General features: G+C 43.1%; 1 protein-coding gene across 5 annotated transcripts in view; it reads right to left on the minus strand.

The window, feature by feature from the left end:
• The window catches only part of rabgap1 (RAB GTPase activating protein 1), a 205,337-nt gene that overhangs the window by 39,311 nt on the left and 139,968 nt on the right, over positions 1-26,058 (minus strand). For 4 of the 5 annotated variants that reach the window (XM_085965694.1, XM_085965698.1, XM_085965695.1 and 1 more), the window contains one exon: positions 6,013-6,126. The exons of the other annotated variant lie outside the window; for it this stretch is intronic. In XM_085965694.1, the coding sequence (XP_085821820.1) occupies positions 6,013-6,126 (114 nt within the window). The remainder of the gene's footprint in view (positions 1-6,012; positions 6,127-26,058) is intronic. 5 annotated transcript variants of the gene reach the window in all.

Raw genomic sequence — 26,058 nt, forward strand, 5'->3', positions numbered from 1 at the left:
AATTGCTAGACGATAAAAGCCCACAGTTTATCTAGTTCGCCTTCTTCTACCATCCTGGTAGTCGCATGCTACAACGATAATGGAGTTTTTAAAAATTCGTTTATGGGATCAGGGCGTCGCTGGCAATGCCAGCATTTATTGCCCATCCCTAGTTGCCCTTGAGAAGGTGGTGGTGAGCCGCCTTCTTGAACCGCTGCAGTCCGTGTGGTGATAGTACTCCCACAGTGCTGTTAGGTAGAGTGTTCCAGGATTTTGACCCAGTGACGATAAAGGATCAGCGATATACTTCTAATTCAGGACAGTGTGTGACTTGGAGGGGAACTTGGAGGTGGTGGTGTTCCCATACGCCTGCTGCCCTTGTCCTTCTCGGTGGAAGAGGTTGTGGGTTTGGGAGGTGCTGCCGAAGAAGCTTTGGCGAATTGCTGCAGTGCATCTTGTAGACGGTACACACTGCAGCCATGGTACGCCAGTGGTGGAGGGAGTGAATGTTTAAGATGGTGGATGGGGTGCCAATCAAGCGGGCTGCTTTGTCCCGGATGGTGTCGAGCTTCTCGAATGTTGTTGGAGCTGCACTCATCCAGGTAAGTGGAGAGTAGGCCATCACACTCCTGACTTGTGCCTTGTAGATGGTGGAAAGGCTTTGGGAAGTCAGGAGGTGAGACACTCGCCGCAGAATACCTAGCCTCTGACCTGCTCTTGTTGCCACAGTATTTATGTGGCTGGTCCAGTTAAGTTTCTGGTCAATGGTGACCCCCAGGATGTTGATAGTGGGGGATTCGGCGATGGTAATGCTATTGAATATCATGGGGAGGTGGTTAGACTCTCGCTTGTTGGAGATAGTCATTGCCTGGCACTTCTGTGGCACGAATGTTACCTGCCACTTATCAGCCCAAGCCTGAACGTCGTCCAGATCTTGTTGCATGTGGGCATGGACTGCTTCATTATCTGTGAAGTTGCGAATGGCGCTGAACACTGTGCAGTCATCAGCGAACATCCTCATTTCTGACCTTATGTTGGAGGGAAGGTCATTGATGAAGCAGCTGGAGATGGTTGGGCCTAGGACACTGCCCTGAGAAACTCCTGCAGCGATGTCCTGGGGCTGTGATGATTGACCTTCAACCACCACAACCATCTTCCTTTGTGCTAGGTATGACTCCAGCCAGTGGAGCGTTTTCCCCCTGATTCCCATTGACATCAGTTTTACTAGGGCTCCTTGATGCCACACTCGGTCAAATGCTGCATTGATGTCAAGGGCAATCACTCTCACCTCACCTCTGGAATTCAGGTCCTTTGTCCATGTTTGGACCAAGGCTGTAATGAGGTCGGGAGCCGAGTGGTCTTGGCGGAACCCAAACTGGGCATCAGTGAGCAGATTATTGGTGAGTAAGTCCCGCTTGATAGCACTGTCGATGACACCTTCCATCACTTTGCTGATGATTGAGAGTAGACTGATGGGGCGGTAATTGGCCGGGTTGGATTTGTCCTGCTTTTTGTAGACAGGACATACCTGGGTGGTTTTCCACATTGTCAGATAGATGCCAGTGTTGTAGCTGTACTGGAACAGCTTGGCTAGAGGCACGGCTAGTTCTGGAGCACAAGTCTTCAGCACGATAGCCGGGATGTTGTCGGGGCCCATAGCCTTTGCTGTATCCAGTGCGCTCAGCCATTTCTTGATATCACGTGGAGTGAATCGAATTGGCTGAAGAATGGCTTCTGTGATGGTGGGCCAATATGGATCATCCACTCTGCACTTCTGGCTGAAGTTGGTTGCAAACGCTTCAGCCTTGTCTTTTGCACTCACGTGCTGGGCTCCACCATCATTGGGGATGGGGATATTCTTGGAGCCTCCTCCTCCCGTTAGTTGTTAATGGTCCACCACCATTCACGACTGGATGTGGCAGGACTGCAGAGCTTTGATCTGATCCGTTGATTGTGGGATCGCTTAGTTCTGTCTATAGCATGGTGCTTCTGCTTTTTAGCTTGCATGTAGTCTTGTGTTGCAGCTTCCCCAGGTTGGCAGCTCATTTTTAGGTACGCCTGGTGCTGCTCCTGGCATGCTCTTCTACACACGTCGTTGAACCAGAGTTGTTGAATAACCACAGCAATCAACCTCTTTGGACTACAATAGACCCAGAAATTACATGAGGAAAACCCCAGTGGTGGAGAGCTTTGGGAACCACAAGTCAGGTTTTCCTCCTCCCATTCATGCTACACTTGCCACATGTCATATGTCAAATTACTCATACTGTAATTCCTTTATTGCATGTTTATTGTCGCAAACTGTTAGATTTTGTCTGAACCGTTGTTCCGTCACAATATAGTGACTAGTACTTTGGTAAAATGGTTATGGTACTGCACTAGCAATGTAGAGATCATTAATTAAAATCCCATCATGTCAAGTTATGAAAATGAATTCAATAAATTGGTTGATTTGTGGGCTGGCACCGGGGAAAAAACAAAGCATGCAAGCTGCCAGATTGTCTCCAAAACCCAACAAATTCACTACTAATGCCCTTCAGAAACCCGCAACCCCTGCCTAGTCTGGCTTTATACATCACTCACTATGTGGTTGACTCCTATTGTCCCCTGAAGTGCCCTAACAAGCCACTCAGTTGTATGAACAACCACTTGAAAAAGGCCCAGCCCACCCAACCCTCTTCTCAAGAGCTGGACAATAAATGTGACCTTACCAGCATTGCCCATAACTAGAGAACACATTTTAAAAAGATAGGTTACCCTTATACTACAGAAATTCAACTTCTCTCTTCCAATACTGTTATGCTAAAAAAAATGTTCTGGGTACACCGCTCCTTGTCAAATCAGTACCCCACCACACTTCCTGTCAGGTTCTCCAAAAATACAGATCCGATTGCACAGTCACAATATATCTGGTGTTTTCTTCACATCAATGTAACAGCTACAAATTATACAACTGAAATGAACTCAGGTCAAATATTCACCATACAAGCTGAGCCAGTAATCTTGCACCAATTACTATTTCCTGTGAAGCAAGCTGCACATATTGGCGTTCCAGTTTTATCTGAATCATCAAATGTCAGGAACCTGTAACCCAATCTGTGTGAGACAGCACTACTGTTTGCAGTACAGCAACACAAGTTGAATGCAGTTATTTTCTAGTTCACAAGAATCTCTTGAAGATATTTGTATTTAAAATTAAATTAAATTAAATAGGACTTTTGATAGAACCTATTTTCTTTTAGCTAAAGTATCTAGCACGTTGATTTTGTTTCCAACTATTCACTTAAGACGACTTGAAATTTCACCTTTCCATTTTGGCTATTGTCTTAAATAGCATTTCATAAGTATCCCATTGTTGGGTCCCTAAGGAAGCAAAACTCAATTTCTTACAATTTAGTAACTTTGATCGCCTTTTTGTATCAGATCTACTCATATGATCCACTTTCACTCCTCTGCAGCCAAAGTAGCTTACCAGGATACAATGATGTCATTTGTGTTTAATTTTTTTTTTAAACAACTACTAAAAGCTCGTTAAACAAACAGATGAAAGTGGAAGTCTATTTCTAATGTTAAGTACTTGAAATTTTAAGTGCTTACTCAGGAATGTGCTCCATTTAATTACTATTTAGAACAATTCATTCCTGAAAAAACTGTAATGACTTCTCCATAAAACCCAAATGTATCTACAATGGTGTTAAGAAGCCGAATAGACAGGCTTTGGTGTCTTCAGGCTAGTAGGATGCTATACTTCCTGTTAATTGGTTTCAGTCAATTTAGCTCATTTCCTCAACGATTTAGAACCTTTTTGTGTGAACAAAATCTCACTATGGAGAAAATAAAATGCCACCAATCAATTTGGAAACACACTGAACACACACATCTCGATAGGAAGTGGACATGCCCCTGGGAGACTCCCTTTACCTACATCGCAACAGCATGTCCGCATCACTTTGTCACTGCAGTTAAACTGATGGTACTGTTTTGACAGAAATGCAAAAGGAATCGCAATGAGTAAAGCTGCCCTGCTTGTACTGTTCTCTGGCCAGAAAAAAGGATGCCGATTATAAAAAAAAAATCATTCTTGGGATGTGGGTTGTTGGCAATGCTGGTATTTATTGTTCGTTACCTAGTTGCCCTTGAGAAGGCGGTGGTGGGCCTTCTTGAACGACTGCAGTTAAGTGTGGTGAAGGTGCTGTTAGGTAGGGAGTTCCAGGATTTTGACCCAGTGACAATAAAGGAAAAGTAATACATGTCCAAGTCAGGAGGAGTAACTTGGAGGGGAAATTGGAGGTGATGGTGCTCCCATGCAGATGCCGCCCATATCCTTCTGGGTGGTGAAGGTCGCAGGTTTGGGAGGTGCTTCTGAAGAAGCCATGGCGAGTTACTGCAGCACATTCTGTAGATAGTGCACACAGCAGTCACGGTACACCGGCAGTAGAGAGGGTGGATGTTAAGCTAGTGGGTGAAGTGACAATCAAGCAAGGTGCTTTGTCCTGGATGGTGTCGAGCTTCTTGAGTGTTGTTGCAGCTGCACCCATCCAGGCAAGTGGAGAGTATTCCATCACACTCCTGACTTATGCCTTGTAGGTGGTGGAGAGGCTTTAGGGAGTCAGGTGGCGAGGCACACGCCGCAGAATACACAGCCTCTGACTTTTCTACCAGCCATGGCATGTGTGTCTGATTCAGTTGTGCATTTTAATACGTGGAGTTTTGTTCATCAGTGTATTAATGCTGGTGAAATTTTAGAACCTTAAAGAGAGATGATGAGACAGTCAGCGCTTTTCTCATTAGAAACTTAAAGGTGAGGTGGCTCAGCAGATCAGCTAAAGTTTTTTGAACCCTATAATTAAGTTTAAAAAGTTTGATCGACTGGAAAGGGTTCAGAAAGGAGCAACAATAATCATTCACAAGAAAAACTCACATAACTGAAACTTGTTTTCATTCAAGAGAAAAATGTTGACAGATGTGCGACATGTCTTTGAAATAATGAGAGGCATGAATAATTTAGATGCAAGTGATACAGAAGACAAGTACAAAACTAACTAGCCTCAAGTGAGAATAGTGTTCATGCGACATTGATTAACCCCTTTAAAGTGAGCTGGGTAAGTGTCAATTTTGAAGGTTATAAAAGGTATAATAGGCAATCTCATACTCTATGGAAAATGAAGCTGTGGGTTGCTGCTCGGACCATGGAATTAGTGCAATGTTGAATAATGTAGGTTGCAATATTGTAAATTATTTCAAAATGCTCCATGATCATTGTGGGGGGTCAGCGATGAATTTCAGACAACTGCATCTTTCAAGTTTTATCATTGGTTTCATAAGATTGAGAGAGAAAAGAAAGAAAAATCAGTAATAGAGCAAATTGTGCATGGTCTATGGAAGGAATATGCTTGGTGAGCTGAATAGTCTTCTATTGTTCCATATTGTCTTGTGTTTGACCATTATCAGCACAACAAAAACTGTCAATCAGGAACTCTGGATTGTTAAGAAATTTAGAGAACTCAAGATTGTTGCTCTACCACCGATATGCTCTGGAGACCTCATCTAATTTACTGCTCCAGATGGCGCCATGGAATGCTGTTTTTTTGTTTTTGTTTGCTCTGAATATTTTAGCAACGTGCAAATAACTAGTGCAGTACTAGAAAAACCTCTTCCTGCAAAGACAAATGCAAAAAGCACTTGTACCAATCTTCCCAATTCATTGATGCAATTCCGTGCAGAGGGTTCAAGACTGAATGAGACTCAAACGAAATACCTCATTTCCGCTTTACTCTGCACGAATGATTAATATGGGGAATAGGAGAGGAAGAGAAAACATGTCTCACTCAATCCTTCTACGATAACCACACTTTCTTCAGTTACAACAGTATCTTAAAGTTCACTAGATTATTCAAGGCTCTTTTCTTGATATTCTATTTTGTTGGAATTAAATAGGTGTGGGGAAATGGACTGAATTTGCAACAGAATTAATATAAACGTATACATAAAAAACACCAAAAAAGCCACTGTAAAGTATTGGCAACACGATACCTTGCATATCTTGTACAAGGAATCCTGACCATCTCCACCAGTGTCCTTAAAGTAATCATGCGCTGGGAAAGTTCGATTGATGTCCCTGGTGATTGCACTATCCTGGGGAGATTCCTGTTTCCAGAAAAAAAGTGTAAAAAGAAAAGGCTTAAAACATGGGATAAAACACACATCAGATCAGGACACACATTCAATTATTACTTATCGAAGTACATAGGGTCTAAGCTCACAAATACTGACAGGGACAATGCAGGAGCAATTCTACTGCAACTCGCCACTGCACACTGTTCTTTCACCCCAGGATTTATTCTCTGAAGATCAATTCAATAAAAGTCTAGATTTTCTGTAGGTTGCTAATAGGTTTAAGTGGCATGAATTTACAAAGCGTCAAAGTGGTTTCCAGTGGTAACAACTCCCGAGCATAAACCACCCATAATGCATTGTTATGCAGCCAATTTCACTAATGAGGTTATGCTGCTGCCAGCAGTACAGCTGTCTGGCACAGCATAAGTGCGACATTTAAAAAAAGGTGCTTCAGTCAAACCCACTGCATTATATTTACCCGGCAATCAGTTTTCCTTCAAAACTTTCAGCGCCACTGCATATGTGAGGGCACCCGTGTCTAAAATTGCAGTGGTGCTCCCTGCATCATACAAACCAAACCACTGTGTTGAGTTCATGTAGCTCCCTTAATCTCCATTACTGCACAAGTCTACATTTGTGTGTTGGCAGGGAGTTTGGACCTGCCCTGATAAATATGAATAAACTCAGGCGTCTATTTGTCAGTTATACTGGAGTCAACCCAACATGAATGTGCACTCAGAATCTATTCAGAGCCTCTGACAAGCACTACAAATGTAGTGACTGGTTACCTTGTGAACTTGTTAAACACAAAGAAGAAACAATGACATATAGAAGTCATAAAATGTACAAAAAAACCATGGGATGGTATAAGCCTCATTCAAATTATTTGTTTGAGATGATGAGCTCAACTTTATGGAGAGCGGGAGCCAGGCCAGCAGGATATTGGAATAGTCCAGTCTGAGTCGACAGAGGCACGATGAGTGTCTCATCACCAGATGTACTGAGGTATGGGAAGCTGGTGATGTTCCAGAGGTGGAAGTCAGTGTTCTTTGCGATGAAGATTATGTGGGATCGGAAGATCAGATTGGTTTTAAAATACCATAAAATCTACAACACCAGACTAGTGAATTTAATTCTGAAGATTCCAGTCTATTTTCTGTAATAGACAAGAGGTGTGAGAAAACAGCTTGCTAAACTTAGGAAGTAATGTTAAGTTCGCATCGCTGGGAGAAAAACAGATGTTAGCGAATCGGCCGCCCGTTTTACACCTCGTCTGGCTTCAATGGAAAAGAAAAATCGGGCTGCTGATTCGCTGTCACCTGTTTTTTGCCTGATGATAAAAATCAAAATTACCCCTTTCGTCTCGAAGCGTGACTTCTGCAACATTTAGATGCAGAATGAAAACATCAGCTGATTGAGTACAAAAATGCAATTAATGGCAGACTCAATGAGTAGTTACTGATAGCTGAAAATTACAAGCTATTAAATAAACCATTACCTAAGTAGTAAGGTCAGCTGCATTTTTTATAAACTACACTGAACAAATACTTAAGATCTCAACTGAAAAAAAAAATCACTGAAGGACATTTAAAGATTAATAAATAGCCATAATGCAGTGGTTTAATATTAGCGACAAATACTCTGTAGGATGGACTATGTTTGCACATTTGCTTGGCTTCCAACCTTAAATCTAGAGTCACCAAGTTTTGAAGGCAGAGTTCATTTGAGATCGCAGCAAAGTAAAAGTCCATTTTTAGTGATACTGAAACACGATAACCTCCAAAAATGCAGAGCACACAAAACAATCGGAGCTAAATTTAGTAAAGAACACATGCTAGGTCTATTAACTGTTACTATTCCAGTCACATAACCTTACTGTCACTTTTACTTCTTTATGAATATATTTAAATTAAAAAATATAAATTACAGAACAGTAAATTTTAAAATGTCTTCTATATTAGTGTAGTACTTAAATACCACAGGAAAAAATACTTTAAATTGGAAACTATCTTAATGCAGAAACTGTTTAGAGCAATGCTCTGGTGGAATACTTCGCCATGCTTTAGTGCCCCGGCGGGGATTCCATCTGTTCCTGAGGCCTTCTTGTTGTTCAGTTGTCGGATGCCTTTTCAACCTCATGCCGGGCTGGAGTTGTGCTGAGATGGTGGCAGGTAGCATGCTGTGGGATGGAGTTGAGGACACGCGTGTCAAAGACAGAGTCGTGGTTAAGGAGATCTTCAAAGTGCTCCTTCCAGCGGGCACTGACTGCTTCCCTGTCCTTGAGTACCTCTCCGTTCTTGGCCCACAGTGGGGAAGGGCCTTGGGTCATAGATGGTCTTGACTGCGCTAAAGAATCCACGCACGTCGTGGTTGTCGGCTAGCTGCTGGATCTCCTGCGCTTTCTCCACCCACCATCTATTCTTTAGGTCGCGAGTTATTTTGTTGGGACCTCGGCCTTCAGGCTTCTGTAGAGCTGCTTTCTTGCTCGAGTTTTGTTGCTGTTTCCAGATCAGAACTGCCTTGCGCTTGCGGCTTATTAGCTCCTGGATCTCCTGGTCATTCTCGTCGAACCAGCCTTGGTGTTTCCTGGTCGAGTGACCGAGCGTCTCCTCACAGGTGCTGACACTGCACGTCAATTACAAGAGAAATGCAGGGAACAGCACCAACCGCTGTACATGGCTTTCTTTGATCTTACAAAGGCCTTCGACACTGTCAACCATGAGGGATTATGGAGTGTCCTCCTCAAATTCGGCTGCCCTCAAAAGTTTGTCACTATCCTCCGCCTGCTTCACGACGACATACAAGCCGTGATCCTGACCAACGGTTCCACCACAGACCCAATTCTCGTACGAATTGGGGTCAAGCAAGGCTGTATCATCGCACCAACACTCTTCTCGATCTTCCTTGCTGCAATGCTCCATCTCACCTTCAGTAAGCTCCCCACTGGAGTGGAGCTAATTTACAGAACAAACGGGAAACTGTTCAACCTCCGTCGCCTCCAGTCCAGATCCAAGGTCGTCCCATCCTCTGTCGTCGAATTACAGTATGCAGACGATGCTTGCGTCTGCGCTCACTCGGAGGTCGAACTCGAAACCATCGTCAACACCTTCACCGAAGCGTACGAGAGCATGGGCCTTACACTAAACATCCGTAAGACAAAGGTCCTCTACCAACCTGCCCCCACCACAGTGCTGCCCCCCGATTATCAAAATCCACGACAAGGCCTTTGACAACGTGGACCACTTTCCATACCTCGGGAGCCTACTGTCAACAAGGGCAGACGTCGACGACAAAGTCCAACACCGCCTTCAGTGTGCCAGCGCAGCCTTCGGTCGCCTGAGGAAGAGAGTGTTTGAAGACCAGGACCTCAAACCCGGCACTAAGCTCATGGTCTACAGGGCAGCAGTGATACCTGCCCTGCTGTATGCCTCAGAGACATGGACCATGTACAGCAGGGCACCTCAAAGCACTGGAAAGGTACCACCAACGCTGCCTCCGCAAGATCCTGCAAATCCATTGGCAGGATAGGCGCACCGACGTCAGTGTTCTTGCTCAGGCCAACATCCCCAGCATCGACGCTCTGACCACGCTCAATCAGCTCCGATGGACGGGTCACATTGTCCGCATGCCCGATACGAGACTCCCAAAACAAGCGCTCCACTCAGAGCTCCGGCACGGCAAGAGAGCCCCAGGTGGGCAGAGGAAACGCTTCAAGGACACCGTCAAAGCCTCCTTGAAAAAGTGTAACATTCCCACCGACACCTGGGAATCCCTGGCCCAAGACCGCACAAAGTGGAGGAGAAGCATCCGGGAAGGCGCCGAACACCTCGAGTCTCTTCGCTGGGAGCAAGCGGAAGCCAAGCGCAGGCAGCGCACGTCGACCCAAGCACCCCACCCACCCGCTCCTTCAACCACCGTCTGCCCCACCTGTGACAGAGACTGTAGGTCCCGCATTGGACTAATCAGTCACCTGCAAACTCATTTTTAATGTGGAAGCAAGTCATCCTCGGTTCAGAGGGACTGCCTAAGAGAGGTGGAATACTACTCTTTCACTCTTTGCAGAAATGCTCACTATGGTTTTAACCATCTTTCCCATATTGCTCATGAACATTCATTTCCAACTTGTTTTCAGTGAACTTAATCTCCAGTAGCAAATCAGAAGGTACACTTAATTGGCAGAGTGAGGAATTCACATGACATTTTCTGCGATGTTCAGTGCTCATCAGCTAAAAGGGCAATCGTGAGTATGCAACATAAATTCCCACTTTAAAATTAAAAAGTGTGGTAATGTTTCCGATTTATTGCTCTTGCTTCCAGAGCCGAGTGTTGTGGTAACCCATTCCATACTTTTTCCTGACAAAGATGTTGAAAATTTCTGCTCTTCTCAATCATAACAGCATGGAAAGTAGGAAGATGACTCATTACGCTCACCTAGTTATTTAGCTCCAGTCAAGACCACAAAATTGGCTTAGTATCTCATTTTTTTTAATAACGGATAAATTCCACCATTTAAATGAAATATTTACACACAACCTCTCATCCCAAACATACAGGAAAAACAAAAAAGGTTGTTAAAATTAATTTCTAACTTTTTAATAAGAGACTTAATGAAAACTTCAGCTGGCATTTAGAGTACACCAGTTATATTTTCCTGTGTTAGCATCGAGAGAGTAACCTCATAGCTAATGTGCTTTAGTTTAAATCAAGGAATGGTGCAGTGGTTTTCCCTGCTTGGTATATTCCAAACATTTATCCCTCTTTGAATAAAGATCTTTTTCCAGATAGCTGTTCCAAACTTACTTTTCACTCATTTCCATTTGTGTCTTCTGCTCCTACTTTCTTGGTATGCTTTGCAGTGTGCTCTGCAGTACTGTACACTAGTTACTTGGTCTAAGCCCAGATGAAATCTTTTGATCGGTAAATTGGATGTGATCCCAAAATAGAGACAACCAAACGTTGCACTTAATATTTCCTTCAATATACCAACAAAAGCTGCCTGGAAGCAGACCAAATGGTGGCTGAATCTATCAACTCGGGTTTTGCGGAATACTTTGGGATATTCAGGGGAGCCTGTGAAAACTAGAGCTAGTGAATGTGCCTGGTCTTTTTCAATCTTCTTTTTCAAGGCAAATGGACATGTTTATTTAATATATTAACTTTGACTTTAGCAAAGGTATTTCAAGTTTACACATCACATCTAATGAGACTCAACAATATAAAATATTACTTTGATGGTAGTTATATTATGTGGAGTTCTCATCCACCTGGATGAATGAAGCAGTCTGGCATGGTTTTTAGTGTGCAGTACTGAAAACAGAGTTAACTATATACTAGAAGTGATCGCTTTTCATAAAGGCTATGGGTCCTATGCAAACCCACACCTGTAATACTTACTCTCCCACACATGTTCCTCACACACACTGGTACATCACCGTACAATACAACTGATAAGTATGTAGCCTACATCATTTCGAAACTATAACAAATTGTAAACATGCCAGAATCTTAAATGATAATTTATTTTGTTTTTAGCTGGTTACTTTCCTTAATCTAGCAGGGATTGCACTCGCTTTTAGTACAGCTTCTGAATGGCATTTTGTTGAATTAATTGACCTGAATTAATGAAGCTTCTTCATACTGGATAGTTTTAATTGGAATTTTAGCTCTGAAGTAAAACAGTTTTATAATTATTTCAAAGCCATCTCTGTTCAGAGACCTAGGAGACTTCTGTCCTTTCTGATTGGCTCATATGACTTCTTAGTTACTCTGAAAATCATTTTGAAAAAAGTCTCCTCCAGTCGTGTGATATGATGATCTGGACACAGACTTCATTTTAATCTGAAAATAAAAAACCTAGAATTTACTGTCTGTTCCCCTATGAAAAGTGGGAGAATTCTGTCCTTTGAGCGTAATTTGGCTTGTACATCTCACGGTCGGGTTTGTAGTGGAATTAATTCAGACATAACCCAACGTAAACAGGATGCAGATTTCCTGTGAACTTCGCGACTGTGTTTTTTTAATGCTCTAATATGCTGTCAAAGGACAAGTATATGTAGCAATGTGCGCACAAGATTGGATAACAGAAGGTGTCTCAGAAATCTTGCAATGTTGCAGCACAGAAAATGTCTTTAAAAAGTGAGAGTTCCATCTGCTACAGCTTTAAAAACAAAATGCCAGTCCAATTACTGTTATGGATGCCTTTAACTTGTATGCAAAGAAAGCAGAACATTTACTGACCAAGTTAAATCAAACATCACATCAGCATCTGCCTTTTCTCCACGAGCTCTTTTACATGCAATGCTATGGCTTTGGTGCCACCAATATAAGCAGCCTTTTAAAAGTTCAAGTGGAACCTCTATGATTTTGCATTTGTTCAATTACTGTTTCCTTTTCACAAGATTCTGATCAGGAAGGCGGTTAAGCCAATCTTAATTCAGCATTCAAGAAATACTTCCCCTCACTGCATTTTTTCCCCCCCCCCCCCAACAGTTCCAGGCTTTCACCTCTGCTACTCTACCTGGACGTCCACCTCATGTAATGATCACTGTCGGAAGAGCTTCCTAACACTAGTCTTAAATTTGCCTTTTACTAGTTTGGACTTTGTCCCTCTTTCCTACTCTCTCAGTTTAGAATGAAGTAATTGGATTTATCCTTTTCCATATTTTTTACTTTTCCTTCACTTTGTTATCAGTCTCTTTTTCTGAACATTAACCCACCTTCGCTTTTCAGCTCTCCCAAATTCCACTTTCTCCTACAAGTACCATTCTTTTAACTCTTCACCTTCAAAGAAGCTTCCATCACGACCAAGTTGTGGTCTGAATCGGCACCAGAGTAAGTGCGTGCATTCCTTACACTATTGCAGTATCTCGGTTTCATCAAGATGTAGTCAATCTGATATTTTCTGGAGACACAGAATGGTATTTAATGAGAGTTGGTGCAGGCTGAAAGAGGTGGCCTGAGCAAACTGTGGTTCTAGTAAATGGAAAAAGGACAAATAAATTATGGGTGGCCAATGAAATGCTGGTAAAAATGGATGGACAATGGAAATAGAAAAATGTGAACACAGAGGAGGGTAAAAAACATACAGGAGACCAAACAATGAGCTCACGAGAGGGACCGATAAGGCTACAGAAATATGGCTGAAGGGGCTATGTGGGGAGTTGGAGGAACTGAATAGGAGAGGCAGAGCTCATTTGTTATACGAGAGCGCGGAGAATGGATGATTTAAACAGACAAGGCGCGAGAGTTCAAGTAATCAAAAATAAAGATGGACAACTATTAACTGATCAACTCGAAGTAAAAAAGAAATGGCAAGAATATGTTGAAGAACTGTATGCCAAAGAGGAAAAGCCAGTTGACATTGAATGAAGGAAGGACGAGGAGGTGGAAGTTGATTGTCTGGGCCCCGAGGTGCTTGAATGTGAAGTGGAGGTTGCAATAAGGCGAGCTCAAAAATAAAAATATGGGAGAGGCGACAGCAAATGACCTTGATGATTTGTGTCAAACCATGTACCTGAACAGGGAATGGCCAGATGATTTCATGAACATAATCATGGAAAAGAAGCCAAATGCTAGCAAATGTGGCAGGTTTTGGATCATCAATTTAATTCCACATGCCTCAAAGATTATGCTCAGATCACTTACAAGAAAGTGAAGAGCAAAAGCAGAGCAACGTCTTGGCAAAGATCAATTTGGATTTCGCAGAGGATGTAAAACAAGAGAGGCAATAGGGATAACGACAGTTCTGTGCAAGAGGAGTACAAAACATCTGCTTTGTAGATTTTGAAAAAGCCTTTGAGAGTGTGAACTGGATGAAAGTAATAGAGGCACTAAGGAATATTAGTGTGGATTGGAGAGAGAGAGAGAGAGAGAGATGTCTGATCAAGGCTTGTGTATGGGACAAACTGCAAGTGTTAGTGTAGCAGATGGAGAGTCAGCACTTGGAGTGATTGGAAGAGGAGTACAACAAGAATGCTGTCTGTCATCTGTGCTGTTCAACAAGTGGCATAGTGGTTAGCACTGTTGCCTCACAGCGCCAGGGACCCGGGTTCGAATCCAGCCTCGGGTGACTGTGCAAACTCCACACAGACATTCTCCCCGTGTTTGCGTGGGTTTCCTCCGGGTGCGCCGGTTTCCTCCCACAGTCCAAAGATGTGCAGGTTAGGTTGATTGGCTATAATAAATTGACCCTTAGTGTTAGGGGGATTAAATACGTGGGGTTACGGGGATAGGGTGGGATATGTGTTGGTGTAGGGGTTACGGGGATTGGATGGGATGTGTGTCGGTGCAGGCTCGATGGGCCGAAATGGCCTCTATCTGCACTGTGGGGTTTCTGTGATTTCTGTGATATTCACAAGCAATGGTTAAGAGAAAAAATTGGGTAGAGGAAGGAGTGAAAGTTGGAGGTCAACTAGTGAAAACGGTCAGATTTGCTGATGATCAAGTCTTGGCAGCGAGCACCATGAATGGACAGCAGTTGTTGGTAGATAGCCTGAATGCTGCAGCAGTGGTTATGGAATGAAGATCAATGTGGACAAGACCAGGCTGACACCAAAAAAGCTGCCAGATTGTGGACTACATGTGCTGGTTAACTCTTAATGCCATATACAAGATGGCAATGGAGTTGGGAGAGATCCTTCGAAATCTCGTCCCACAGAGCTACCTACTGGTCAGTGGCTGCAACAATAGCGGACAGCAAAATTGAACTGAAAATGTGACCAAAAATTGCGACAATACGTAGCAGAGTTTGTGGACAGGAAGTGCATTCCTTATGGAACACAACATTCTGGAGTGTATTCCAAGGGACTAATACATGCAGGGGTAGAAGCAATTAGTAAACCTTGAGCTGTGGTTGGGAATTTGACGTTATCTCAATTCTTTTGATGTGCTACAGCCGTCGAACACACACTAAACTGTACAATGGATGGTTTTTGTCTGTCATTTTTATATGTGAGCAAGGAACGGGAGTTCTGTAATTAAAACTGCGGATATAGTAGCTGTGCTGATGGCTGTAATTAACCTCTCCCCTTGGTTGCTCTACTTGTTATATTTAACTTTTTTAATTAATTTTCTTTCACGTGTTGGAGATTCGGATTGACCCAGAGTTTGTGGTGGTAATGAGAGCGAAACCGTCAGCGTTTGCCGTCATTATCCCTCTGAAACTGACCGCAACTTTGGGATTTAGCGCATGCGCAGATAAACATGGAAATCCTGAAGTTGCAGTCAGTCATTCCTTGCTCCACCACAGGTTGCGCTGTGGAGCTCCCCAGAGCGGGCAATTAATTCAAATCACACTGAAGGACGAACACTTTCTCGATTACGCCAGACTATCGCTGTTAAATCCCCTTATAAAGTTAAGCCTTATTGAAAGATGTGTAACTGGGGTTTTAACAGCGTATAAAAAACTAATTTTATATTTGTGGAATGTCAAATTTTTCCATTAATATGATTAAGAGTTACATGGTTTTTAAAATAATATTTTTAAATTTAAAATTTTTGTTTATATTTCAGCTTCTACCTTAATCGTATGTGTATGTCCCAATCTTTATTGCATTCTCTAAAATTTATAAAAAGCAAATTAGAATCTGCATTTTACTTCCTGGTTTGCTGTCCGTGAGAATTCTTCAAAGTGATTGGCTGCTCAGCCTGCTTGATGACATCACTGCTGCTGGACGCAGGCGAGTCGCTTGATTTGGCACCAGATTCAAATGAAGGACGGGAGAGCTGAAATTCATGCCACAGAGATCGCTAGATCTTTGTGGGCAGCTTTCTTTGAGGCCAGCGGCGAGTGATGTCGCTTTGCCGCTGACTGCAAATTCTGGGCCATAAAGTTCTGAGATTAATTCTCCCAGCTTTTTACATGGCGACATGTTTCAGAACTGCATTTCATTTTCCGAGACCTTTAGGATAGCACATTATTTAGATTATTAAGCCTTTTAGTTCCACCAGCATTATTTAATAAAAATGACAGAGGCACACATTTTACTAAACACTACCGTGCGTTGATTGCTAAAATAGAACACTGAGGTATAAGGCATCTCAAAATGAACTTCTAACCCAGCAACGTAACCAAGTAACTATGAAGCTGCACATTTACGATATTTAGTGGTTTTAGGATATTTAATGCTACATTTATTACTTTTATTTGAAGACATTGCTGTTAGAGAAGCATGGAATAAAGAGAAAGCCGCACGGAAATTAAAAAATAATCCAACTGAGAAATAAAGTTTCTGGTTTTTGACTGTTTTGTTAAATGACTGAAATAAACTCTGACCACAAATTGTAAAAAAAAAAAATTGATGTACATTAACAGTTTATGATTTAGTGGAATAACTCCACCAGCTCGGCCTCAAACAACAATCAACTTGTTTAAATTCTTCCATTGAGTCACAATCAAAAAATACCTTCATTAATCTTAGAAATGGCTTGCAACATTAATTTATAAAGAGTAAATAAGTAATGATAAATTTGTACAAAACATTGGTTAGGCCACAGTTAAGAGTACTATGTATATTTTTAGCTGCACCATTATAGAAAGGACATTAAAGCCACACAGCATAGAGTGTAGATTCACCGGGGTGGTGCTAGGGATAGGAAATTGTAGTTATGAGGAGACACTTAAGATACATGGATTTTTTTCATTGGAGCAGAGAAGGCCAAGAGGAGATTTAAGTGAGTTTGTTTTTTAAATTTGAGTGATAGGGTAAATATGGAAAGACTTTTTTTCTGGCTGGGGGAGAGGGGTTATCAATTTTCATACTAAGAGAATAGGGAGGGAGGCAAGGTGAAATTTCTTGATGCAAAGGGTTGCTGGAGCACGGAATGCTTTGCCACAGGGAGTGGTTGAAGCAGAGGCTATTGTATCCTTTAAGGAAAACTGGATAACTATTTGAAGTAAAAAAAAAACAGAAAATGCTGAAAATACTCAGGTCAAGCAGCATCTGTGGAGAGAGAAACAGAGTTAAAGTTTCAGGTCGATGACCTTTCGTCAGAACTGGAAAAAATGAGAGATGTAACCGATTTTGAGCAAGTCTGGAGCAGGGAAGGAAAGAACAAAAGGGAAGGTCTGTGATAGAATGGAAAGCAGGAGAGATTAAAAGACAAAAGGGATGATGGTGCAAGGCAAAAGGAGATGGTAATGGGACAAGTTAAGAAACAAAAGATGACTCTCAAAGAGGTAAATGGGAATGGCAGAATCATCAACAGCTGCCATGTGGAAAAAATAGGGGCAGAGGTTATGGTCTGAATCTGTTGAGCTCGATGTTGAGTCCAGAAGGCTGTAAAGTGCCTAATCGAAAGATGAGGTGCTGTTCCTCAAGCTCACATTGGGCTTCATTGGAACAGTGCAAGAGGCCAAGGACCGAGAGGTCAGAGTGGGAGTGGAGCAGAGAATTAAAATGACAGGCGACCGGAAGCTCGGGGTCACGCTCACGGACTGAACGGAGGTGTTCCGCAAAGCGGTCACCCAATCTGCGTTTGGTCCCCCCAATGTAGAGGAGACCGCATCGTGAGCAGCGAATACAGTATACTTAATTGCAAGAAGTACAAGTAAATCACTTTCACCTGGAAGTAGTGTTTGGGACCCTGGACAGTGGGAAGGGAGGAGGTAAAAGAGCAAGTGTTGCATCTTCTGCACTTCCACAGGAAGGTGCTGTTGGGGGTGACTGAGGAGTAGTGGAAGACACAGGGCAATGGGGATAGCATGAGGCAGTGGGATTTGTTATTGTCTAGCACAGAGTTGGCATGGACAAGATGGACCGAATGGCTCCTTTCTATGCTGTAAACATCTAGGGTTCTGTCTGCTGATATCAGGATGTCAGTAGATAGCAGAAGATAATCAAGTACCCAGTTATTTGAAAAAGCAAAATTGTGCACATGATAAAGTAACCAATGAGTAGATTCAAAGGATTACAAAACTCTAGGGGTTTAATTGAGGATATAATCTACAACACCATGTGTAGGTATGCATCGATAAATATATGACGGCTGGTTCACATTTTCAACCCACAGTATAAGATGATTTTCAACCGGAAGTTGGTACTTTTTTCTTCTATTTTCTCATTGTGGCTTTGTAAACACAGATGTTTTAATGAATTAGTTGCACTACATTCAGCCGGTGAAAACTGAAGTTGAGATATATGCGTCAAGCCTTGAACTGGTGCACATTATTGTGCTCTCTATATTCTGCAACAAGCAATTTTGAGAATATCTAAATTCTGGTGTCACACTGAAATATATCTGTGTTAATAAACCTCTAGTGCAAATATTTAGATCATAGATTTTGTTTTCTTTGGAACTGTGGTAGATTTAGGAACATGTGATGATAGTTCACTGCTGAATGATATACAGTACGCAGCTAGATGAGAAAGGGTTTCCATTACATTTCATTAGAACCATGTCAAAATGTACATTACTTCTGCAGTTTGTTTTAACTATCTCCTGCAGTTTGTTTTAACTATCTCAATTCCATAAGCATTTCATTAAAAAACAATTTGTTTGAAATTCAAAGCATATCTGCACATTACCATTTATATTAGTTTTCATTTTTAGAACCATAGGATGACATTAATAATCATTTTCAAATCAGAGAAAGGTGCATTTCATTATAAAACTGTACATAAGGCAAATAATCATTTTATTTCTTGAGTGGTAGTGATTACTTAAATAATATCTTGTTAATGTACAAATTCATACTGGGTATTACACCATAAAGCACTGCCAATAGTTTGACAGACCTGGGTCTGTCCCCCTACTCCTCTGGCACTTTCTCCTCCTTTGAGCATCTCATCTTGATCCACCCTCTCACCTCATTTAAAATTCTCATTCTCTACCGCCCACCCAAGTACAATAAAAATGTTATCACTGAGATATCCTCACTGCTTTCCTCCCTCAGCCTCTGCACCGAGCGACTTCTCATCCTCGGTGATTTCAACCTCCATCTCAATTCATCATGCTCTCTCTCCTGAGTTCACTAGCCTCCTATCCTTCCTTAATCTCTCCCTCCATGTGAACTCCCCAACCCATATTCTCGCTCACCCCCTTGACCTTACCATTTCGCGTGGCCTCGCTACTCCCACCGTGTCAATCGAAGATAAAGCCATCTCTGACCACTTCCTCGTCTCGCTCTCCACTCCCCCTTTCCCCCCACCCAACCCTACTTCCTTCTGTGTCCGCCCCTGGATAAAAAACTCTCTCCCAATTCTCTTACAACTGCACTTACAAAATCCCAACTGTCCAGCCTTTGGCCCTCCATTCACCATGAAATTTCTGCAGCTACCGATCTGCTCAGCCACACCCTCGCCACGACCTTTGATACCCTAGTCCCTATTAAAACAATTACTCTCTCTCACCCTAAGATTGAGACCACCGATCAGCTGCCTCTGCCACTTCCCTTCCTTCCCCTAGCCCGCCAGGCCAAACTTCCTCTATGGTTCCCCCCTGCCCTATCCCTGAACTCGCCAGTTTCTCTCCGATCTCCCCACTTGACCGCTCCACGCTCATCTTGTCCATGAGACCCACTTCCTGCTCCCTCGACCCTATTCCCACTAAACTGCTGACCACCCAGCTTCCTTTTCTTGCTCCCATGTTAGCGGACATTGTTAACAGTTTGCTCTCCTCAGGTACTGTTCCCCTCTCCTTCAAATCTGCTGTCATCACCCCGTCCTCAAAAAAATAACCCTTGACCCCTCCGTCCTTGCAAACTACTGCCCCATCTCCAACCTCCCTTTCCTCTCCAAAGTCCTTGAACATGTTGTCACCTCCCAAATCTGTGCCCATCTTTCCCAGAACTCCATGTTTGAATTCCTCCAATCTGGTTTCTGCCCGTGCTACAGTATCGAAACAGCTCTCAAAGTCACAAATGACATCCTTTGTGATTGTGACAAAGGTAAACTATCCCATCTCATCCTTCTCGACCTGCCTGCAGCCTTTGACAGTTGACCACTCCATCCTCCTCCAACGCCTCTCCACCATCGTCCAGCTGGGTGGGACTGCACTCACCTGGTTCCATTCTTGCCTATCTAATCATAGCCAGAAAATCACCTGCAATGGCTTCTCTTCCCACTCCCGCATCGTTACCTCTGGAGTCTCCCAAGTATCTATCCTTGGCCCCCTCCTATTTCTCATCTACATGCTGCCCCTTGGCGACATCATCCAAAAACATGGCATCAGTTTCCACATGTATGCTGATGACACCCAGCTCTACCTCACGACCACTTTTCTCGACCCCGCCACGGTCTCTAAATTGACACACTGATTGCCCGACATCCAGTACTGGACGAGCAGAAATTTTCTCCAACTAATTATTGGGAAGACCGAAGCCATTGTCTTTAGGCCCCGCCACAAACTCCGTTCTCCAGCCACCGACTCCATCCCTCTCCCTAGCATTTGTCTGACTGATCCAGACTGTTCACAACCTTGGTGTCATATGTGACCCGGAAATAAGCTTCCGACCACATATCCGCGGCATAACTAAGACTGCCTATTTCCACCTCCAAAATATTGCCCGGTTCCGCCCCTGCATCAGTTCATCAGCTGCTGAAACACTCATCCATGCCTTTGTTACCTCTAGACTTGACTATTCCAACGCACTCCTGCCTGGCCTCCCACATTCTACGCTACGTAAACTTGAGGTCATCCAAAACTCAGCTGCGTATGTCCTAACTTGCACCAAGTCCCGTTCACCCATCAGCCCTGTGCTCGCCGACCTACATTGGCTCTCGGTTAAGCAATGCCTCAATTTCAAAATTCTCATCCTTGTTTCCAAATCCCTCTGTGGCCTCGCCCCTCCCTATCTGTGAACACCTTCAGCCCCACAAACCCCACCCACCCAGAAATATCTGCTCTCCTTAAATTGCACCTTTTTAAAAAAAAATAAACAGCACGGAAGGCGATCATTCGGCCCTTGCCGCCTCTCTGCAAGAGCACTTCAGCTAGTCCCACTCCCCTGCACATTTTTTTCCTTCAGGTACTTATCCAACTCCCTTTTGAAAGCCTCGATTGAGTCTATCTCCACCACCCTCTCGGGCAGTGCATTCTAGATCCTAACCACTCGTTGCATAAAAAAGTTTTTCCTCATGTCGCCTTTGGTTCTTTTGCCAATCACCTTAAATCCGTGTCCTCTGGTTCTCGACCCTTCCACCAATGGGAACAGTTTCTCTCTATCTACTCTGTCCCGACCCCTCATGATTTTGAACACCTCTATCAAATCTCCTCTCAATGTTCTCTGCTCTAAGGAGAACAACCCAGCTTCTCCAGTCTATCCATGTAACTGAAGTCCCTCATCCCTGGAATCATTCTCGTAAATTTTTTCTGCACCCTCGAAGGCCTCACCCCTCCTCTTGCTACCCGTTTACTATTTATATGCCTATAAGACGACTTTTGGATTACCTTTTATGTTAGCTGCCATTCTATTCTCATATCCACTCTTTGCCCCTCTTATTTTCTTTTTCACTTCTCTGAACTTTCTATATTTATCCTGATTCTCAGATGTATTCTCGACCTGACATCTGTCCTACGCGCTCTTTTTCTGACCTCTTGAGCATCCCTGATTATAATCGCTCAACCATTGGTGGCCGCGCCTTCAGCTGCCTAGGCCCTAAACTCTGGAACTCCCTCCTTAAACCTCTCCGCCTCCCTTTCCTCCTTTAAGACGCTCCTTAAAACCTACCTCTTTGACCAAGCTTTTGGTCATCTGCCCTAATTTCTTACATGGCTCGGTGTCAATTTTTTTGTCTTATAACATTCTTGTGAAGCACCTTGGGACATTTTACTATATTAAAGGCGCTACATAAATACAAGTTGTTGTTGAATTCAAAATCTTAGCTCTTTCAATGCCATTGTTGATTATTACTAGCTGCAAATGAACATCTGATCCTTTTCAAGTCTGCAAGTCTAAAAGTGTCAGCAACATATATAATTAACAATTACATTATTAAAGGGTGGCACGGTCATTGGACTAGTAATCTGTGCCACGATGTAATTAAAGTGATAGATTTGACTTCTCCATTCCACTAAGCTCCCAATCTCACCAGTGCGGCTATGAGGAGGCACCAAGTGGAGGACAGGCCACTCCCAAAAAAGGGGGGAGTATTATTACGCAAGAACATAAGAATTAAGAGCCATAGGGCCCCTCAAGCCTGCTCCACCATTCAATAAGATCTTGGCTGATCTTCGACCTCAACTCCACATTCCTGCCCAATCGCCATATCCCTTGAATCCTCTAGAGTCCAAAAATCTATCTATCTCAGCCTTGAATATACTCAACGAATCAGCATCCACAGCCCTTTGGGGTAGAGAATTCCAAAGGTTCATAACTGAATGACAAAATTCCTCCTCATCTCAGTCTTAAATGGCTGACCCCTTATCCCGAGACTATGCCCAAGTTCTAGAATCCCCAGACAGAGGAAACAACCTCTCAGCATCTACCCTGTCAATGTGTTTCAATGAGATCACCTCTCATTCTTCTAAACTTGAGAGAGTATAGATCCAATCTATTCAATCTCTCCTCATGGGACAACCCTCATCCCAGGAATCAATCTAGTGAACCTTTGTTGCACTGCCTCTAAGGCAAGTATATCCTTCCTCAGATAAGGAGACCAAAACTGTGCACAGTACTCCAGGTGTGGTCTCACCAAAGCCCTGTACAATTGTAGCAAGAACTTCCTTACACTTGTACTCCAAACCCCTTGCAATAAAGGCTAACTTGCCATTTGCCTTCCAAATTGCTTGCTGTACCGGTGTTTCCTGTACGAGGACACCTAAATCTCTGAACACCAACATTTAATAGTTTCTCACCATTTAAAAAATATTCTGTTTTTCTATTTTTCCTACCAAAGTGAATAACCTCACATTTCACCATTACTGGCTACTGTTGGAGGAGCTTCACTTGACTTGGACCAGGCCACCTACCCTCGGCCACAGGTAATGCAAGAACTGCATAAGGAGAAGAGGGGAAGACAAAAGTACTTCTTAGCAGTGCTGAAAATGTAAAATATACTCAAAAAATGAGCTGAAGTATTCAGTTTCAATTTACAAAAATCACTCAATATTTGCTTAGAGTTTTATAAAATCAGTTATCCTGAAACGTAAAGTCATTTAGCACTCCTGTGGTTCGGAGACCAACAACCAAGTGCCCACTCTCCAGGTTTCAATTTTAAAATTGTCCCCAATGTGCACAAATCTTTGAAGGTGGCAAGGCAAAGCAGTTAATAAAGGATATGGGATCTGGGCTTTATAAATAGAGGCAGGAAGTTATGCTAAACCTATATAAAACACTAGTCCAATTCAGGGCACCACACTTTAGCAAGGACATGAAGGCTTTGGAGAGGGTACAGAAGAGATTTACAAGACTGGTCCCAGGGATGAGATTACAGTTACCTGGATAGACTGGAGCAGCTGGGGTTGTTTCCTTGGAGCTGAGAAGGCTAAGAGGAGATTTGATAGAGGTGTTTCAAATCATGAAGGATTTAGACAGAGTAAATAAAGAGATAGTTTCCAATGGCTGAATGGTCAATAATGAGAGGTCACAGATTTATAGGTGATTAGCAGAAGAAGCAGAGGCTACATGAAGAAAAACTTTTTTACCCGAGTGAATGCACTGCCCGATAGGCAGTTGGATACAGATTCAATAGTAGCCTTCAAAAGGGAACTGTATAAATACTTGGAAGGAGAAAAAATTGCAGGGATATGGGGTGAGTGGGACTAACTGGATTGCTTGGCAAGCGCTGTCACAGACTTGATGGGCTGAATGACGTCCTTCTGTGCTGTACTATGATTCTATGATAATGTGGGTCTGCCATAGGATTTAAACCAGTTTTACCAGTGTAAACAAAGGGGGCTGCCAGGCAGACGAGTCTCCCGCAATCTGAACAGAAGCACTAAAGGTGAAACACCTAAATGCCCTCAATTTTCCATGAAGTTTGCTTAAACTTGTTTTACAATTAGCTTAAAACTGAATTACTGTGTTATGGAAATCCCAAGAAAAATTGAGAGATCTATAGTGATATGAGACCTATTCATAAGCATTTAATTAGAATTGATTTTAACGTTTTCTTCAATGCTAGCTGGGGGGAGGCCGGCGTTGCCAGGGCAGTTTAGAGGGCCGCGCGGTTGACGGCCGGCTGCTGCCGCTCCCCCGCTCTGTGTCTCAGGCGGCGCGGTTCACGGCCGCCCGCTGCCGCTCCCCCGCTCTGTGTCTCAGGCCGAGTGGTTGTGAGGGCCGGCCCGAGTTGTGAGCGGTTGTGAGGCCCGAGTGACCCCAACTCACCTCCTGCTCCGGCGGGCCGATGCAGCTGCCCCGCTCGCTGTTGAGGAAAAGCAGGGGGAAAAATGGCGACGAAGTTTCAGGAGGCTGCAGGATTAGGTCCCACCAGTGACGCACCGATTGGTCAACCATCAGGTCACTGAACTGTAGGATTGGTCAACCATCACGTCACTCAACGCTAATGAGCGGTAGGATTGGTCAACTGCTAATGAGCGGATTTTTGAATGTTTTTTGTATACTGTCCGAACAATTTTTGTCTGACCAAAAAATAAATACGCCTATGACACTCCCCTGATCATCAGCTTTCTTTTGATATAACATATGTGTAGGTACGCTCTATAACTTGAGTGTATAGCGGACAGACACCACTATCCTTTTGTGTGGAGTTTGCACATTCTCCCTGTGTCTGCGTGGGTTTCCTCCGGGTGCTCCGGTTTCCTCCCACAGTCCAAAGATGTGCGGGTTAGGTTGATTTGGCTATGATAAATTGACCCTTAGTGTTAGGGGATTAAATACGTGGGGTTACGGGGATAGGGTGGGATATGTGTCGGTGCAGGCTCGATGGGCCGAAATGGCCTCTATCTGCACTGTGGGGATTGTGTGTGTGAATATATATATATATATATATATATATATATATATATATATAGATAGATAAAATATTTGGACATTCCAATCTCAAGAATATATATTATTCAGCACAAGCTCTTCTGCCATCATTTTTACATTATAGCTGCAATACTTTGTGTACAGCTGAAGAAAATGAAAATAAACTGAAGTGATATTTTCTTCCCTCAAAATCTGAATAAACGATAACGAAAACAAAATGCTAAAAATGTAGAAGAGATTACAATGAATAACTCAAACATAGACCAGGACTCCAAACCCAGCCGTGGAAACTGAATAAGTTAAATCAATGAGCCACTTCCTGTGCTCTCCACGCCCTCCCAATTTAACCACCTTTCCTTGATCCAATGCTCACTAACATCACCAATGGCTCTTGAAGTTCTAATCCACTATTTTCAAAACTGCCATCAACTCCCTTTTCAAAAAGCCCAACCTAGGCTCCTCTATCCTCGACAACTAGCACCAGACCTTTAAATGTGTTGTCACCATCTAAATTAATTCTTACTCGCCCCGTCATTCCTAGTTTGAAACTTCCAGTCCAGTTTTGGCCAGAGCACAAAGTCGCCAATAACATACTTTGTGACCAAGACCATGATATGCTAGCCCACCTCATCCTCCTCAATATCTTTGCGGCAATAGTCTACTGGAACCGGGCAGATTTTATCAATATCAATTCTAAATCTCTAGCCATGAGTCTCCAGTGAAATAAATTTAACTAGTATGGAAAATGGAAATGTGGCTGGTCCAATTGATGCTGTCCTTTTAGAACTGGATTAAGGGCACTATTGAAGCAGAGGAAGCTTTCCATGCATTGAAACATTAAATGCTCACTATAGACTTACAAGATAAGCATATGAGGGAGAAGGGAATAGAGGGGATCTCATTGAAACTTGTAAATTCTAACAGGACTAGACAGACTAGATGCGGGAAGGCTGTTCCCGATGGCGGGGGAGTCCAGAACCAGGGGTCACAGTCTAAGGATAAGGGGTAAGCCATTTAGGACAGAGATGAGAAGGAATTTCTTCACCCAGAGAGTGGTGAACCTGTGGAATTCTCTACCACAGAAGACAGTT

Source organism: Somniosus microcephalus, chromosome 23, assembly GCF_052327205.1.
Source record: "Somniosus microcephalus isolate GS21.2 chromosome 23, FLI_Smic_1.0, whole genome shotgun sequence".
NCBI lineage: Eukaryota > Metazoa > Chordata > Chondrichthyes > Squaliformes > Somniosidae > Somniosus > Somniosus microcephalus.